At 36.7% G+C, this 20,117-nt stretch overlaps 1 protein-coding gene across 2 annotated transcripts in view; it reads right to left on the bottom strand.

Moving 5' to 3' along the window:
- Window positions 1-16,902: 16,902 nt before the first annotated feature.
- Window positions 16,903-20,117, bottom strand: part of LOC121739332 — a 50,649-nt gene continuing 47,434 nt past the window's right edge. For both annotated transcript variants that reach the window (XM_042131736.1, XM_042131727.1), the window contains 2 exons: window positions 18,346-18,514; window positions 16,903-17,083 (listed from right to left, as the gene is read on the bottom strand). In XM_042131736.1, the coding sequence (XP_041987670.1) occupies window positions 16,947-17,083; window positions 18,346-18,514 (306 nt within the window). In that variant the 3' untranslated portion in view covers window positions 16,903-16,946. The remainder of the gene's footprint in view (window positions 17,084-18,345; window positions 18,515-20,117) is intronic.

Below are 20,117 nucleotides of genomic sequence, written 5' to 3' on the forward strand. Positions count from 1 at the left end.
TTATTACTTTTTATAGTATCAATATAAAAAGTAAATAAAAACCTATTGTCAGGCCTAACGAATGTACATAGCATTATAATCGGTTGAACTGTTTTGGATGAGTTCGCGCACAAACACTGTGACCCGAGAAGTTTCTATACATATTTGACTAGATGATCCGGCAAACGTCAGTTTACTACATAAATTATTTCTAGTATCAATAATATATTATATCAAAAAGCAGATAAAAATTATCCTCAAGCCTAACGAATGTATGTATGCAAAATTTCATTGAATCGGTTGAGCAGTTCGCTTACAAACAGTGTGACATGAGAATTTTGTATATTTTAATCTGACAAATGTTAATATATTTTACGCAAATACACACAAAATCTAACCAAATTCGGACGTGGATGAAGACGTGGCTAGTAGATTATATTAAATAAAGTTATAATATTATTTTTGTAACAACTACAGCAGAATCGATCCAGTAGTGTCAGTGCCTCTTCGATTTCGATAAATAAACATATCATAAAGTATTACTAGTGTTTATGCCAAAAAGTATTAATTTGATTATCAAAGTATAGATAGAAAATGTGACTCGAACTTCTCAAAATTTTGTCTGATATATTTAGTTATACTACGTTCGTACAAAAAGTGATTACGAGAATAATTACACAAAATAGCCGCGGTGACATTTTGAATGCGTTGGGCGAGTGCGGGGGGTATGAAGTGCGCGGGTGAAAACCGATTTTTTTCTGTCATACGCCGCCCCCTTAAGGAAAATCAGAAGCTCAGTGTTCGTTAAAAGTCAATTCAGTACCGCACCGCGATGCGTAGATATTTTGGTAGATATTAAAATTTGTACTACATTGACAGATTTTTATACGTGGGAGAGCCATGCTTCGGCACAAATGGGCCGGCTCGACCGGAGAAATACCACGTTCTCACAGAAAACTGGCGTGAAACAGCTTGCGCTGTGTTTCGCCGAGTGAGTGAGTTTACCGGAGGCCCAATCCCCTACCCTATTCCCTTCCCTACCCTCCCCTATTCCCTTCCCTTCCCTTCCCTAACCTCCCCTATTACCCTATTCCCTCTTAAAAGGCCGGCAACGCACCTGCAGCTGATGCTGAGAGTGTCCATGGGCGACGGAAGTTGCTTTCCATCAGGTGACCCGTTTGCTCGTTTGCCCCCTTATTTCATAAAAAAAAAAAATTTGTATGTCAAATCCATAAAAATGTAGAAATGCATATTGTATGCATCGACGAATTGACCGGGGTTGATTCAGACCGCAACGTGACGCGTAGTAGTCCAATCAAATTACGAAATAAATAAACATGAGCGAACACAGTTTGGGGATTTTAAGGATCGATAGGGGGGTGTATTCTGAGCATAAATTCCAATTTGAGGGGTTCTACTGAGGTCAGCTCAAGGTCATTTCGATAGAAACGCGTTTAATTCGATATCTCGAGAATGATCAGTGTTAGGCAAAAAATTGTAGAGACCTTTTTTCTTCCAAATTAAATTTACTAACTTTTTTATCTGAACCTTTTTTTTTACATTAATATTTTTCAACTTAATACTCCCGAAAGGCAAACATTTTACTTTTTAGGGTTCCGTACCCAAAGGGTAAAAACGGGACCCTATTACTGAGGCTTCGATGTCTGTCTGTCTGTCCGTCTGTCTATCCGTCTGTCTGTCTGTCTCCAGGCTGTAACTCTAGAAGCGCTATAGCTAGACTTCTGAAATTTTCACAGATTATGTATTTCTGGTGCCGCTATAATAAAAAATACTAAAAACAAAATAAAATTAATATTTAAGGTGGGCTCCCATACAAGAAACGTTATATTTTCTTTTTTTCGCTCTATAATGGTACGGAACCCTTCGTGCGCGAATCCGACTCGCACTTAGCCGATTTTTTTTAAATAGGAAAAAAAAGTAAAATTTTTGCCTTGCAGGAGTAATAAGTTGAAAAATATTAATGTATACGTGGGAGAGCCATGCTTCGGCACAAATGGGCCGGCTCGACCGGAGAAATACCACGTTCTCACAGAAAACCGGCGTGAAACAGCGCTTGCGCTGTGTTTCGCCGAGTGAGTGAGTTTACCGGAGGCCCAATCCCCTACCCTATTCCCTTTCCTACCCTCCCCTATTCCCTTCCCATCCCTACCCTCTCCTATTACCCTATTCCCTCTAAAAGGCCGGCAACGCACCTGCAGCTCTTCTGATGCTGCGAGTGTCCATGGGCGACGGAAGTTGCTTACCATCAGGTGACCCGTTTGCTCGTTTGCCCCCTTATTTCATTAAAAAAAAAAAGTTGAAAAAAAAGTTTCACATAAAAAAGTTAGTAAATTTAATTTAGAAGAGAAAAGGTTTCCACAATTTTTTGCCTAACACTGATCATTCTCGAGATATCGAATTAAACGCGTTTCTATCGAAATGACCTTGAGCTGACCTCAGTAGAACCCCTCAAATTGGAATTTATGCTCAGAATACACCCCCCTATCGGTCCTTAAAATCCCCAAACTGTGTTCGTTCATGTTTATTTAACCCATTTTGAGCCGTAATTTTATTGGACTATAGATGCATTTCTAAATTTATATGGATTTGACAGATTTGCTCTTGACGTCTCACGCAATTAAAATCTGTGAAATCCATGTACAAATTTATGCCGCGCCGCACCTCGCCTCGCCTCGTCGCGTTGTGGTCTGAATTGACCCTGACGTTTTTAAGACAATATTCTGTTACTGTCTCTTTTGGCACAGACATCCAAGGCACTCTAGGACTTGAATGACTTTACCACGGCGACACTCAAAATAACACCAGCGTAAGTTTTCGTTTCAGGCATATTAAAAATGAGACTAGAATGATATTGACAGGATTGTGAATACGCTGACTGAAAGACGATAATTCACAAAATAATATAGCATTAATAGGCTTGATGACTATTTTTTTTTCTTATTGGTAATTGAAAGACCCTTAAGAAATAAAAACATCGCTGAAATAATGACTCTGATAGCTTAAAAATTCACCAAGATATGACAATTCAAACATCTCATAAAATAGACCTGCCCGAAACGCTCCATACAAAGTGCTACGAAAGACTGACGTCACTCTTTCGTAGTTTGTACGCATCGGGAGAGAACTTTGTTCGATAGGTATATTAAATATTGCGTTTATGAAAGTGGTTTCATAACAAAAGTTGCTTTTAATTGCATAAGTTATCGATTGGTGTACAAATATCAAGAAATTTAATTGAAAAAAAAATCGACTTGATTATCTAACTTTGAAGGCGCATAACAAAAAATATAAAAATGCTATCGAGCTGTAATTTTGGGAACACTTATTTTTCACCGTGATTTCTTTATTTTATTAACAAAATTCGCTAATCTTTGACCTTGTCATCATCCCTATTGTTATAAACTAATAACTTATAGTTTTTGAATATTAGCAATTTTCTAAGTGTATAATATGTTTTACACGGTATTATCAAGAAATTAAGGGAACTTCCCGCTTGCCTATAACAAAATGAGTTCTTGAAAACAATAATAGCTTTATCGTAATATTTGCATCTCGTCTCAACTCAAAATAATTTATTCTCATTATGACACAAAGAACTTCGTTGCAATTTAAAATAAATTAAAAGCTTCAAAGACCAGATATCTTAAATATTCGCAGTAGCAACCGACTTGCGGAGTATTTACATAACAAAAAGTAATCATAAACAATTCGTTTAAAAGTTTATTCGAGGATATTATCATTTCTTAATCTTTTCATTTGAATTTCCCATCGTTTCGGTGTTAGACTTCAATTTATCCGACGTGTTATGGTAATGGAATTTTTAAAACCAATATCCATTCTACGAGAAAAAAATCATAAATAGAATGATGTATTGTATGTTATAAGTTATAACTTATAACATTATTTTAATAATTTATAACTTTTTTAAAAGAAAATGAAATAGGTGTACTTTAGGTAATATGATATGTTTTTGAAAGTGGATATACCAAAACCTAGTTTTTTACTGGAGGCGTGGTATTAGATTCAATTTAAATAAAAAATGCTTACGTATAGATTTTAATTTATTTATTAGAAATGATCAAAGAACAGAACAAAATACTGACCAACGTGATTCTATCTAGCCTTCCGCTCAGTGGCTGATCTCGGCTTTGTATTTAGACCGCTGAGCCAGCAAAACTTCAATAGGGCGACCAAGAAGTTATAGTATTATAGTCCGAATAAAAAAGCGTATTAGAGCAAAATGCAGGATAATGTCGCGCGTGCGTTTTTTTAAATAAAATTGAGGGCCAAATGAGCAAACGTGTCACCTGATGTCAAACAACTATCGTGGCCCATAGACACTCGCAACTCAGAAGAGTTACAAGTACCTTGCCGGCTTTCGTATTACTAAAATGTCTCAAATGTTTCAGTATTGACTGTTGAGAGTTTGATTTTACCCGGTTTAGTTACTTTACTTTATATTGTGGTATGTCCATAAAGCAGTCAGCTTAGACCATTGATACTGTCGTCTCTACTTCAACAGCACAGTGCACTTATACTTATAAAAAAAATTCCAGTTCCGTTCAAAATTTAGGGAGAAATACAGGAAATCCTTACAATACAAAGCTAGTGGACAATTTCTATGATTGTCAAAAAATAAGCACTTAATGTTTCCCTCACCTTTGAAGAACAGGAAACGTTTGTCACGTTGTTTACGAGATAGGGATTAATCGGCATTGATAGATTCACTCGCCTCTCCCGGGGGAAATCTCGCCTTGCCTGAAGAAAGGGTAGGGCTCCCACACATAAACACGATAGACGTCGCGTCATACAACGATGCGGCGTCGTTTCACGATACAACGTCGCGTCTCTTGCAGGAGCGATCGCAGCTTGAAATTTGGGGGGGGGGGGGGGGTCACTCATTATTCACTACACTAATATTATATATTTTTTTAATCTGCGCCCTTGGACGGTTCTGGGTTGACAGCTGTCTAAGGTCGGACGCAGTGGTGGTTAGGGGATAGCTAGAAGATTTTGAGATTTTTCAATTTGAATTTAGATTTTGGGGGGGTCATGTCCCCTGTGACCCCCCCTTCGGACCGCGCCTGGTCTCTTGTGCTGTTAATAATAAGCCGAAGAAAGAAAAGACAGATACTGGATCCACCCATTTCTTTTAACCACGTATAATGGGAGTCACTTTATAACGAAGTACCATGCCTTAAAAATAGACCACAACAAGTTTTTTGATTACTGCGCAGGATTGCATTGACACGTTACGATGTCGTGTCGTAGATTTCCAGCCTGCCTAGCATACGCCAACGAGATATCTCACTCTACATGTTTTCTCGATGTTTGATGGTTTGTCTCACTCTCTTCATCTCTATTGACCCTAGCACAAAAAAAATTTTTTCTCGCGTAGATCTATTATCGAAATAACACATTTTATAAAGTTTTGTCGAGATGTTTTGACATAATGAGACGAGTAGTTTTTAATTAACTTGAGCTAGGCAGGCAGGACGCGACGTCGTATCGTGTTTATGTGTAGGAGCCCTGAGCGTGCGAAGGTCAAAAAGGTTGACAACTTGATTATGAATTCGCTTTGACGCTAACCTTGAGGTGCTTAGAATCTAAGCCTGGGCCATTCAGGCCGGTACGCCTTCTCAATGCTAGGATCATGTTGTCTATAATGCCACTTCCTTTTTTTATAAAATAAGGGGTAAACGAGCAAACGGGTCACCTGATGGAAAGCAACTACCGTCACCCATGGACACTCGAACCATTAGATTAAGAGCTGCAGGTGTGTTGCTAGCCTTTTAAGTGGGAATACGCTCTATTCTTAAAGGTTTGTAATGGTGTAATGGTCCAGAAATACTGCTGGTGACAGTTCCAGAGTTTTACAGTTCGCAGCAGAAGGTTACTCGTAAAACGCCCGGGTAAGACTGCCACTCATAAAGGTGATGAGGATGGGCCACTTTCCCTGGACATATTTCATGAAGAGATCGTATTTTCATCGTATGGACGGCCATAATATGCAATGGATGACGATGACCATGGCCAGATTATATCGATCGTTTCGATACATGGATTAAGAAGTTGAATCCCGTTCTTTTTTTTTTATGAAATAAGGGGGCAAACGAGCATACGTGTCACCTGATGGAAAGCAACTTCCGTCGCCCATGGACACTCGCAGCACCAGAAGAGCTGCGGGTGCGTTGCCGGCCTTTTAAGAGGGAATAGGGTAATAGGGGAGGGTAGGGATGGGAAGGGAAGGAAATAGGGGAGGGTAGGGAAGGAAATAGGGTAGGGGATTGGGCCTCCGGTAAACTCACTCACTCGGCGAAACACAGCGCAAGCGTTGTTTCACGCCGGTTTTCTGTGAGAACGTGGTATTTCTCCGGTCGAGCCGGCCCATTCGTGCCGAAGCATGGCTCTCCCACGTAAAAACGTTCTGACCCCTCGAATGTCACTTCGAGTCAAAAGTATGAAATAAAGTTATAAAAAACTACGGAAATACCAGAAAATTAATACTCAACTATACTTTACCATTTCTATAATTATCGAAAGAAAGATAAAGAAACATAAAAGAAGATTGAAAGCATTGATTCCATTCTAAAGTTACTCGCGATAATAATATTATGTAAATAAGAAATCAAAGAAAATCGAAGAGATTCCTGGAAAGCTCTCCGTTCAAAATAAGCCAATAAATAGTTTTAAACTTCACTCAGATTAATCTTTAAAACAAGAGGCATTGACAGCGCTGCTTCCAGTCGCGGACTTTGAAATTGAAGTTTTTTCAATCTTTTAGTATTTTTCTTTACAACTTCTTTTAAGAATCGTTGTTTGCTATGATGGAAATGAGATTTAAATATATTCAGAAATGAATATAAATCGAAAGCATAATATATTCAAACTGCACATCTTATATCGTTGATTTTTAGGGTTCCGTACCCAAAGAGTAAGAACGGGACTCTGTCCGTCTGGCTGTATCTCAAGAACCGCTATAGCTAGACTTCTGAAATTTTTACAGATTATATTTTTTTGATATCGCTATAACAACAAATACTCAAAACAAAATAAAATTATTATTTAAGGGGGGCTCCCATACAACAAACGTGATTTTTAGGCTTTTTTCGCTCTATCAATAATGGCAACAGGTAGGCACTGCCCGCGCGCGCACTTGGATTTTTCACGAAGTTTTTGATTTTTATATGTGTTCTTTAATATTTAATAATAACATTAAAATAAAATAATAAGGGGTGCTCCCATACAAAAAACACCAATTTTTGTCCTATTTTGCTCTATAACGGCACGGAACCCTTCGTATGCGAGTCCGACTTGCACTTCCCCGATTTTTTAGGACGTGGGTAGCAATATTTATAAATAACTAGATGTCGCCCGCAACTCCGTTGCTCCGAAATTCGTTTATCTCTTTCCCGGGACTCAAAGTATCTCCATGCCAAATTTTAGCAAAATCGGTTCAGCGGTTCGGGAATTGGGCGTGACGAAGTTATAGACAGACAGACAAAAACTTGTTTTATTTATAATAGGTATATAAATATTTATTATAGGTAGGTATTAATAAAAGTCTATGCGAGATAACTAAAAAGGAACTATAAATAATTCCTTATCAAATCTGAAAGCGTTGAACACCAAAGAGGTCTTGAGTGGTTCTTAAAAAGTTCCATTTCTGAAAGAGCATTACAGATGAATAAAAAATATGACACTGAAGACCTAAGGTCTATTGAGTACGGCCAAAACGTGACTGTGCATAACAACACAACCTACCGCAGTTCGACATTGTTGCAGCTGAAAATGCTACTGAAATACATTTTTTTTTATGAAATAAGGGGGTAAACGAGCAAACGGGTCACCTGATGGAAAGCAACTTCCGTCGCCCACGGGCACTCGCAACATCAGAAGAGCTGCAGGTTGCCGGCCTTTTAAGAGGGAATAGGGGAGGTTAGGACTCATGATAAATCATTAGCTTTAATATTACTTACCTACTAACAATTACAGAAATAGTAAAAAGTAAACGCAAAAAAGTGCCCATAATATTTCATTAATTTCTTCGCCAGCAACTACAAATTCGACTTATAAAATCCTTTATATTGTTCATAACGATATTCATTTTACAATTCAATTAAAAACAGGCGGGGAACAATGAATAAATGTAGATTGAGATTATGGAACGTATTTCCATCGGTTGCGTCTCGTAGATCCGGTAATCCCGGGGGAGGGAGGCCAGATGCGCTAGCACTTAGCTCCCTCTTCCACGATGGGATTTTTCCATATTTTGTGAATGCCGAATAATTTTGGTATGATCGTTCATGTTACAACAGGTTGTAAGAAATCTAAATGATAATATATTACTTTAGGGCGTGTATGGGTCCCGTACATAGAGTTCGCTGTGAATTAGTAGCAGCGCTAAAAGAGTTTTTTTTTTGTGTGTATATATTATATATAGTTGGTCACCATGTCAGTCAGTCACCTTTGAGTTTTATACATATAGATAACACTGCTTAACGCGAGCGAAGCCGCGGGCAAAAGCTCGTAAATAATAAAATATTAACACCTACAATACTGGTTTATTAGTATAAGCATAAACTAAACTAGTATCAAAATATTGGTTTTAAGAGCATGTGCACTTACTTAACACGGATTAAGTTAGGTCTGTGTTCGTCTAGACTTAGATTAGCGCTTACACAGCGGCTCTTAGGACTTAATACGATTTGGCTTTCACTAGGCTAGGTACGTGCCGTATACTAGACTGCAATGGCATGATTATATCGATTTAGGTATATTTATATAGCCTAAAACAGAAAAAGCTTAAACATTTATTCGCACGGTAATTAGTAGTAATTACCGTGCGAATAAATGTTTAACCTTTTTTAAGACAGACTTTTTGTCCCGGTAAAAAGTACATCGAAATCGTACTTTTTACCGGGACAAAAAGTCTGTCTAGTACATAATTATATCTATATGCCGCACTTAGAGGAACAATTATTAGTTAAATGTAATTAATTTGTTTATAAGCCTCATATTATATTATCTGCCAAACTCTTCATTAATTTTAATCATAATTAGATATCTCTGAGCGCGGCAATATATTATGTCCTTTTCGGGACATAAGGTAAACAAATTTTATCAAGTTTGAGTGTGAAGATTAGAGGTGTTACCTCTTCACACTGAAGAATTAACAGACAGACAGACAGACAGACAGACAAACTTTTTCTTTATGAAATGGGGCAAACGAGCAAACGGGTCACCTGATGGAAAGCTACTTCCGTCGCCTATGGATACACGCAACATCAGAAGAGCTGCAGGTGCGTTGCCGGCCTTTTAAGAGGGAATAGGATTACAGGGTAGGGGAGGTAAGAAAGGGAATAGGGAAGGGTAGGGAAGGAAAGCCGGTTTTCTGTGAGCCCGTGGTATTTCTTCGGTCAAGCCCGCCCATTCGTGCCGAAGGATGTCTCTACCACGTAAACGTAAACTGTGATATTTATAATATCTAAGGTTTCAGTTCTAGAATATCTTAAATCTGACTGTAGAATTTTCCAACTCAGTCCAATTTTCACGAAATTTCCGCTCTGGGTGCTTTGTAATTATGAAAGGGTTACTTTGAAGTCGATAAACTTACGGTTTCTACCCTCCAGCTGTTGTCTGAAAGCTTTGTTAGTGTTGTTAATCCTTCAAATTAATTTAAAAAGCTCAAAGAAATTATATTTTGGCTCTTATTCAAATTACTTAAGACGATTGTTTCTTTAAGACTTTTCCAATTTTATTTAAAGGTCCTTTAGCTCGGCTACGGATTTATTCGTTTCCGCCAACATCAAAGATATTTTAATTTAAAAATATGATACGTATCGAAATAAAGTATAAAGAACCCATATTATGGAAGATATCACAGAAAATTATGAGCAATAAGGAGTCGGTGAAACGCGAATGAATAATTCATGTCTCGATCAATACGCACGCACAACGTCGCCAAGACTAATATTGTTATCAGATGATTTGGTGAAATAAAAATCCGTCTTCCGTCCGCCTCCAACATACCTCGGTGGTCCTCCCCAGGCCCCTGGGATGCGTAAACGCATTCCCCCAACGCTAAGTTCAGTTTATACTGCATCGTGAACTACACCCCGTTGCGTTTAAGAAGCTTAGGGCCTGTTTCACCACTTCCTGATAAGGCTATCCACCAATTAACTTCACAGATCAAGTATGGAGAATCTGTCAAAAAAGTTGTGAATAGCCTATATTAGGCACTTTATCAGAAAGTGGTGAAGCAGGCCCTTACAAAGCAAAATTAACGATTTCATATTCATAATATATTCATTTTCATACTTGACTATAAACCTCGAATTGTTTCATGTTTTCATGTAATGCGTGTCATCGCCTGCGCGCGGATTTAAGTGCTTAGCGTGTTTACACACGGCGCCGCTTAACCTGCGGTGTCTCCACCGGAGGATCTGCGGCGGGATCATGGGTCCGACATTTTAATTGAATTTTTAATCCAAGGTAAAGATCGGAACGGCACCTTCAGTTTATCTCCACTGTTTGTTTATACTTTCGCATCTCTACCGTAGCCATGCTACGGGTGCTGCAGCGTAGCTAGCACGGGGTTTCCCAGTCGATTCTTCGGAAGAAAGTAATGGCAGTTTCTTTCCCATGTCTACATATCTTATTCCCGAGCATGGCACCACCCATCGACTTGAGTTTCATTGGACGAAGACAAGAAACTCTTTCCATAGCAACCATTAAAGCAACGGCATTAATTTTTTTTTGACATTTAGTTTCTTGGTTCTTTTTTTTTAATTATGGCACCTCGGCTATAAAACCATGGCCAGTGTCATCGTCATCGACATCGATTTTTTGAATTTGCCACCATTTACTCGACACTGGCCATGGTTTTATAGCCAAGTGCCATAATAAAAATAAAAACAGAATCAAGAAACTAAATGTCAAAAGCGGATCGTCATGCTTGACTTATAGATTTTCAAAAGCGAAAGATATCGAGATAGGAAAGAAACTTTTACTCCAATGTTTTCCGGTAAAACTGTCAAAATTTAGTTTCTTTCGTTTGTCTACGTGCTTGTGCTAGCTATGCAGGTGCTGTCTCAAGCGTAAAAACATTGCAGTAATAATATGCCCACTAATTATTTAATGAAATGAAACAACCAAATGCTTCAAAAGCTTTTATTTTACCACATTTTGAACACAAACCATTTTGATACGGACTAGAAACAAATTGAATTCACAAAACAATATCGGCCGATCTAACAGTCATCCTAAATAATTTATGTTTTATTTGCTCTGATTATAATTAATTAAACATTTCAAATATATTGCATTAAAAGTTAACATAAATTGAATGCTATGAACTTAGATAAAATATGAAAATACATCTATCTGTGGAATAAGCAACTTAAATAATATTATTATATACTTATTGTTAATTATTATGATATGAGATCAACTTTAAGTATTAAGTTTACAGATGCATACTTATTATACATAGCAATATTTTTGAATATGAATGCACCAAAGAAATCGATTCTTAGCAGAGTTATCGCGGACTTATCTACATAATTTGGTCGGATTAAAAATGTTAATGTTAAATTAGTACGTTGGTTATGACTTATGTATATAACAAGGCCAAATTACGTCCGCGCTCTGCCTTTTTCTTTAATGGTGCATCAATAGCAAGTAATGTTAATTACAAGCAAAATGAAGTGAAGAACTAACATTTATTTAACCCACTCCAAGACAGCTGCAGAAGGCTTAAAACTTAAAATCGATTTAAAAGTCAGCGAAGTAAAGGCAATTTATTATGTCTACAAATATGCGGTTAGTTAGGTAGAGGGCTAATAGGTAAAGCAGAACTATTAGACAAACAAAGAGCCACATCTCTTTAGAGAGTAGACAATGCATTTGACGCACGCCAGGGTAATGAACATGTTCACAATTGTTCCATTTAATTGGAACCGGTACCTTCTTGAATCAAGGGAAAGTTCAACGAACGTCTTAGACAAATATTGTAGAGAACATAGATATTATCCAAGAAATTGAATATTTTTAATGAAAATATGGAAAAGCTGATAGAAATATGGAGAGAGCATGATAGATGCGAATAAACGGTAAACTCTAAAAAATTGTTTACTTTTAACTATCCAAAAATTAAATATTGCTTTCAATAACTTAGGGGCCTGTTTCACCACTTCCTGATAAGTGCCTAATAGGCTATCCCCACTTAACGTGTCAGATGAAGTATGGAGAATCTGTCAAAAAAGCTGTGAAATGTATTTGGCAGTTTATCAGAAAGTAGTGAAACAGGCCGAGTAGCAAAAATGAATTTATCTAATCAAAAAGTATAAACAAGAATAATAGAAAAAGAGAGCAGTTAACAAAATTTCAAAAACGGAATACAAATTTAAAAAGTTAACAGTTGAACGATGACTTTAGGGTTTAGAGTGTTACCCAAATCGATCAGCGCTAGAGTCGACATTTCATAAAGCAAACCGATATTGAAACGTAGGTACTGAATGTTCCGGATTTGTAAGGACATTTAATCTCGGCTTTCAATATTTTGCTGCTCAATTTTGCTGGCGGATTTTTGAATTCAACAGTGATAGATTGTTTTTCAGCCGTATTTAGATTGTGATATATTCAGTTGAAGGATTTCACAATAAATGCTTTATTTATAGGCTCGTATAAAAGTATAATTAAATTGATGGACTTTGTGAAAATTGACAAATTATAAAATTGACACGATAAGATTTAATATTATAGAATACACAGTATAATTATAACCAGCATCGTTACACGACAAATTTCCAATTTCCTAGATCGGCCTCCCGCTAACTTAACATCGAAGCATAATTTGAATCTACATTAATAATTATCCTAGTAAATACTATGCAATATATTATACATCTATACATTAAAATATACTCTTCGCTTTAATATACATTTTACCCATCACATCGTTAACCCTAAATTAAACTTTCTACAAGTCAGTGTAAAGAGCTGCAGGAAGACATTCAACACCAACTACTATTGATCTTACGCGCGAACTTCAATAAAGTTCTAAATTTGAATTCACTCAATTCAGCTACTTTTGTTCTTAGTGTCGGAGCCAACGTACTTAGTCGTCCGATGCATTTCGAACGCTTCGAAGTCAAATCTAAGGATCAGTTCATACCAAAACGATACTCCAGTACGACTTTTTAATTTGGTATTATTATGCATCTTGTGTATCTTTTCGGTGTGAATCAACTCTTAGTATTTATATATAAAACTAGCTGTCCCGGTGAACTTATTGTCACTTAAAAACCTTCCCTGGACTTCTACGAATATTTTAAAATTAAAATTAGCCCAATCCGTTCAGCCGTTCTCGAGTTTTGCACTTAGCAACACATTCAGCGAGTCATTTTTATATTATAGATATATCATAATATTACATGCAATAATGACGTATATATACTGTCTAGTAAGAGTACTGTCACTTGTCAGGTTTAAGTTTTGTGAAATTCACTGCGCTGCGTCTTTATCGAAGCTCGGGAGGTAACGTAAAAATCAATAGTGTGTTGGCAATTTATTACATTAGTATATATTTGATTTTACAGCGTAACACTAATAATATCCAAAATATTTTCGCTTAAATACAACAATGATTAATCATTATAACTATCACACTTAGAAATGTAACTACAAAAGATGAGAAAGATAGTCTGGCACTCGTAAGCTCAAGGGTAATGAATGATTTTAAAAAGTTTTCGAACATGAAACAGACGTATCATTCACTACAATAGCTGTCTCACTCTATCACGACTTTTCGGTCCTTTTAGGCTGGCCGCATACACGCGTTTCCGTATTCGATTTCCTAATGTGGAATTAAGATTTGGAATTCCGTGAGCGCGCCGGCTTGCACTTGAAACGTACGTGCGGAATGTGGTCCGTTCGGAAAAAAGCTAAGTGTCTAAACACACTATGCGGAATTTTTAGGCAATTCCGCACGATTACGTCAGACGGAATTTCGGCATGGTGTGTCATCGGTAATTTAAAATACATTCCCGGTGGAATCAAACCGAACTCCCGCCGCGGAAATTCGGCATAGTGTATTTAGACACTAACGTGTGCGTCAGTTAATTGTAAATTCTAGTGATTCTATGCATTCGTATTTGGGAATACGGAAAACGAACTCAAAAATCGAAAACGGAAAACGTGTGAGCGGCCAGCCTTATTGTCCGGTTTTGACGGTAACCTTTACAATGCTGGCAATTTGTTATGACCTTAGCCGATATTGTTCGCAGCCCATTGTGTCTTGTATTCCAGCTATTTATTACTAGATAAACCTTTACAAATTTTCGCTCTTACTAATAAAAAACATTTGCAGAGCGTCTACGACTAATAAATGCTAAAGAAGTGTGTCAAAAAATGTTTCCGAGAAGAGGCTGTGGCGTGCATTATAACATTATTTATAACATTATACTCCATGTGTAAAAACTGATGGCATCAGCTTTGTTTTTTTTTATGAATTTTAAGTGCTCTAGTTGTATAGCCCGTTTTTCGGCGTGTATGTTGTTAAGAATTCAAGGAAACCTTGGTGATACCAATGGCAATCACTGAGGGACTGTAAATTCCGTTTTCATTGCATATTTTGTGTGCGTATAAGAAACCATAACTGAATATGTAAATAGTAAGGTTTTCTTAGTATTTATTATTCGTAGCCAAGCGGATAACCAATTGAAATCTATTGTCTCTGTCCGTCATGAAACTCCAATCAGGGGCCTTACTCCCGAAACTGATATCGATTTCGATTTCAACGGTTTTTGACACTGTAGACATCTAAAATAGCGCTATTTTAGATATCTAAAGCATGTCTAAAGTGTCAAAAACCGTTGAAATCGAAAATGGAAATCGATATCAGTTTCGGGAGTAAGGCACCAGATCAAGATATCCATTATGGTAGATGTTGCTTGTACTATCCTTATTAGTAAGAGTTTATGAATTTACTTCTAGTAGGACAACATTTAAAGCGTGGTAAAGAACAATATTTCATGTAGTAATCGTATATTTTACTATCAGTGTAAATAATAATTTTCTTTTCAATTTGGCTAGTAAATAAGATTTATAAGAGATATTTATATCTAAAAATAAATTTTGGTCTGTATTAAACAAATCTCTGGAATGTAGACGTACTGAAACTTTTTTGGGATGCAAACATTTCGCATAAATACATTTTATGTCACAATCACAATTCAAAATAGGATCTGAAAACTAACTAAAATTTTACGTACTTAATAATATTATCATCAATATAACTATAATATCTTTTGAGGATAACGTTTTTTTTCATTCGAATTTCTGTATCACAACAAAACGTGGCCTTCATTTTATTTTAGTGTTGGAAATACTAAATATATAATATTCTTCATAATAACATAATAATTTAATATTTTTGTATTTAAAACCTTAACGTATTTAGCAATGGATACCGTAATAAATCTATCAAAGTTTAATTACAATATTCAACGTTCGGTGAACCAAAATTATATCCGCAAAATACGGTGTCTAATATGATACAATGAAATATTTGGTTAAAATCAGTGACCTAAAAACTGATTTCGGAGCATCATATTACAAAGTGGCAATTATTAGATTGGGTGTAATAATTTTGTACACTAAATTATAATGGAGCTGTTTTTCCTTATTTTCTTCTGAATAATTGTAGCTATAAAAAGCTTGGCTGAGGCACTGCCATGCCCCCAGATCTAAAAACTGATTTGAAGGAATTGTATTTTCCTTATTTAAATTGCCTACTACATCATATTAAGTAATTGCTTTTACAAAAAAATCTGATTATATAAACATCGAAAATTTTAGGTAAGTAAGTAAATTTTAATTTTTAATGATTTTTTTTTTTTACAGTAAAGTATAATATCTTAGTAGATCATAATATTGGTTAGCTTGTGTGCCATAGGGTATGAAATACGAAGTCAGGTCGACTGTACATAACCTGACCCAATCCGATAAAGGATGAAATATCAGGGAATATACTTGTACCATGTGTCAGATCCCATGCCAAACAAACTTCCTTTGGGTTCGACATTAATGTGTAACAAAAATGTAGCTTTATATGGTATTATTGGAACATAACCAAATGTAGGTCGAGTATAATTGCAGAAACTTTGGAATTGAAATTAGAAAACTTTGTATCGTTCGATCTATTTTCAGTATACTAGATTGTAAATTAGACTTAGATATTAAGGAAGTTACAAACGTTTTTGTATTAAAATAGAATGAGGTTCAATTAAGCTCAGTTTAAGGTCAATAAACATTATTGTAAAACAACAATAAACTCTGTAATAATATCAACGTTGATATAATCTCAAAGTTGTTAAAATATTAGAAAATATTCGGTAAGGTTACAATTTTAGCTCGTTATGAAAATAATTTTATAACTAAACTTTTTACAATAATAATACATCCTGCTGTTAAAACAATTTAAGGTTTTAATAATAGAAACAGGTCGATTGCCTATTAAATATGTCGTAAAATATTAATGGACATAATAGTATTTTGTAGTTTATTATCGTAAAAATAGACGAGTGAATCTTTAATAAGAAAGTTTAAGCCAGACAAAATACATTGAAGAAAATACATGATCTATAAGGAAGAAAAGAAGAGTTTCAAACTATCAATGCCAGAATCAGATTCAATCTGTATTTACCAAGGTCACAGATATAAAATATATATACATAATATTTTGTTCATCCATCCAACACACAACCAAATGGGATCACTGACCTCTTTGACCATTACCATGAAATCCTAGGCAGTTGACGGACCTACGTCATTTGGTCGGCTTACGTCAAATTCAATGTTAGCTGTGATGATGGGTTTAACTTAACGCGACCAAATTACTTAGGTCCGCCATCTGCCTAGGAATCAACTTATCTTACAGCACTTTATGGTGTTCTCAGTTCGTGTAGAAGAAATCCGCAACCAATAAACAAAAACGGGTGCAGATGTGGAGTCGTGGAGGTCGCGTTCGCGTAACTCGTCTCCGTACGTGGCCTTTTTAAACTAAGCTCATTCACGGCAACTGTGAAATAAAGTATTAGTTATTCAGTAGTTGCTTCCTCTTTGTACTACGCTGCTGGCGTTACTATTTATGGATGGTAAATAGAGAAGGCGTGATTTAAAAAAAAACTTTATATAAAGATTTTTGTGGTGAATTTATTTTATGCAGCTTTCAGATTTTTTCGCAAGGTCTGTATCACCCACAGAAATGTATCACTCATAAAGTTAATATACCTAGCAGAATAGAGCAACAATCTTGAGCTGTCAAACGAAATCAAAATTGGTTTTCATCTGTGTGAAAAATATGTGTACGTACCGTACACATATTATACTTACTTACACAGACATGATTGAACATGATTTCTATGAGATTAAATTGTCAACGTGCGGCACGTGCCGACTGGACGTCAAAAAAAGAGTGCTGCTGTCATGTATAACACGTCTCTTTTTACCACGCAGTGTTACTGATAGTGACATCTCTCTTGCTAAGGCCTTTGTTTCTCTATTCCGCTATATATCCGCTATATAGTTATAGGTATATTAACTTTATGGTATCACCACATCCTCATAAAGTGCCGGACAACTTCTTTGACAGATTCTCCATACTTCATCTGTCAAGTTAAGTGGTGGATAGCGTATCCAGCACTTACCAGGAAGTGGTGAAAAGGCCCCCACTCTAGATTATTATATGTGAGATTGAGTCGTGAAAATTTATTGGTATCCTTTAAGCTTCCAAAAAGGGGAAAGTTTACACTTACAAGAAGTTTGAATAAAATTGATGTTATCAAATAAATTGATTCATGGTTAATAACGACGTACTTGCTGCTGGTATCTTCAGGGTGTAACAAAGCAATGTGGTAATACTTTAGGGTGTGCAGGTGTCTCTTATATAATATAGAGTTGAAAGTTAAAGAGATAATCTTCCCACTATCTTATATTTTCCCATACAAAAGGAAAAAAATACTATTTAAGCGCTGCTACTTTCACAGCGTACTCTGTATAGGGGACTTACACACACCCTAAAGTATTGGAAGGAAGTTCCTTATCGCGCGTTGAGAAAGAGAGCTAGACGGAAAAAATTAAGACCAAAAGTTGTAACGACACCTTTTGTTATAGTTGTAAGCCGTGCGGCGTGCGCGTGTTTCTCTGTCTATCTCTCTCTTTATCTCTCGCATAGAAAGCGACTTCATTCCATCCGGGTGTCCCTTAACACCTCTCAAGTTTTATTATCACTTAGTTTTGTTACACTCCGTATTAACTATCCAAGTATCTATTATATCTCACCTGTAACGGTCTGCTTCTTGACATCCGCGAAGCGCTCCCCCGGGCCGACCTCATCGGGTATGGTGGCAGTGCAGGTTAGTTGCAGGCGGCCGTGAGCAGGGGTGCGAAGCTCGGCGATGGACACCCACAAGGAGATGGGAGGGGGAGGGTCGCGCGGCCTGTTGCGTATCTGTTGAATTGGGTTATCATCAGCATCATCATTCCGATTCTTTATTAAGCACACAATAATATACAATAGTATAACTAGGCAGCGTACATCACGTCTAATCCCATGCTAAGTAAAAACTTGGTGTTATGGCGTTGTCTGATTGCCATGACACAAGTTTTTGCCATAAGGGAGCATACCCATACTACGTGACCTACTTTTTAAGATTTTTTGACAAATTCTTTTCGATAAATTCCAACCTCAAGGGGTTCAAATAGGGGATGAAAGTTTGTACATAATAATACTTCTTAATGCGAGCGAAGCCGCGGGCAAAAGCTCGTAAAATATATAGCCACTGAAAAAATGATTAAAATCGATTCAGCAGTTTTGATTTATATTCTTTACTTATACTCTATCTATATCTGCCCGTGGCCGGTGGCCCGCATTGGTCGGTACCGCCGCAAAAGCTAAGTCTTGCAATTTTTAAATTTGTAATATCTTCGAAAATATATTTATTAAAATCATATGCTGTAAAGGGCCATATAGATCTACTAGCTGTTGCCCGCGACTCCGTCCGCGTGGACTTCAGCTTGTAGCGTGCGGTAGTTTCCGTTTCCATGTAGGCTACAGAAATGATTCCACGGGACGATTATTTCAAACTTCAAAAATCTCTAGTATCGAACTTTGTACGATGGGATATAAGCGATGGACGTGTTGCCGTACTTAATAAGTCACTTTCATGTCACTTCAATAAAATAATATGGGCGAAATACTTCATATATGGCAAAACAAGATTTGCCGGGACAGTAATATCATAGAAGGCTGAGTGTGTCTGTCTGTCATATTATGACACATCATTAAACCGATTTTAGGAAATTGGTATAAAGATATTTTGTAGTAAAATTACTATTTATTTATATATTTTTAGTGTTTTACTATATTTTAGTGTTTAAATATTTTGCAGTAAATTTTTGTGCAGGAACCTAGGTAATTACTATTTTAAGCTGAAAAATAACTCAAACATGTTAAATATTTTCGTATGAGAAAATGATTTAAGTATTACGTATGTGTGTGAATTTCGATGGCACCCGGCCTCTTAAGAAAGGACGTAGGACAGTTTATGTTTAAAAAAAAATCGATGACTACGAGATAAAGGGATTACGACACTAATGATGCGAGAAACGTCTAGTAGATTATAACCACTCAATTTCAAGCGAAGGCTCAGTTTGAGGAATGATTTTGATGTATGTACTATCAGAGAAGTTGATTCCTAGGCAGTTGACAGACCAACGTAATTTGGTCGGATCATATTGTCAATTCAATGTCGGCTGGGTTTGACGTAACGCGACCAAACTACCTAGGAATCAACCTTTCTGATACTATTATTATTAGTATTATATATTTTTATGAAATAAGGGGGCAAACGAGCAAACGGGTCACCTGATGGAAAGCAACTTCCGTCGCCCATGGACACTCGCAGCATCAGAAGAGCTGCAGGTGCGTTGCCGGCCTTTTAAGAGGGAATAGGGTAATAGGGGAGGGTTGGGTTGGGATGGGAAGGGAAGGGAATAGGGTAGGGGATTGGGCCTCCGATAAACTCACTTACTCGGCGAAACACAACGCAAGC

This window comes from Aricia agestis, chromosome 2 (assembly GCF_905147365.1).
Source record: "Aricia agestis chromosome 2, ilAriAges1.1, whole genome shotgun sequence".
In the NCBI taxonomy this organism is placed as follows: domain Eukaryota; kingdom Metazoa; phylum Arthropoda; class Insecta; order Lepidoptera; family Lycaenidae; genus Aricia; species Aricia agestis.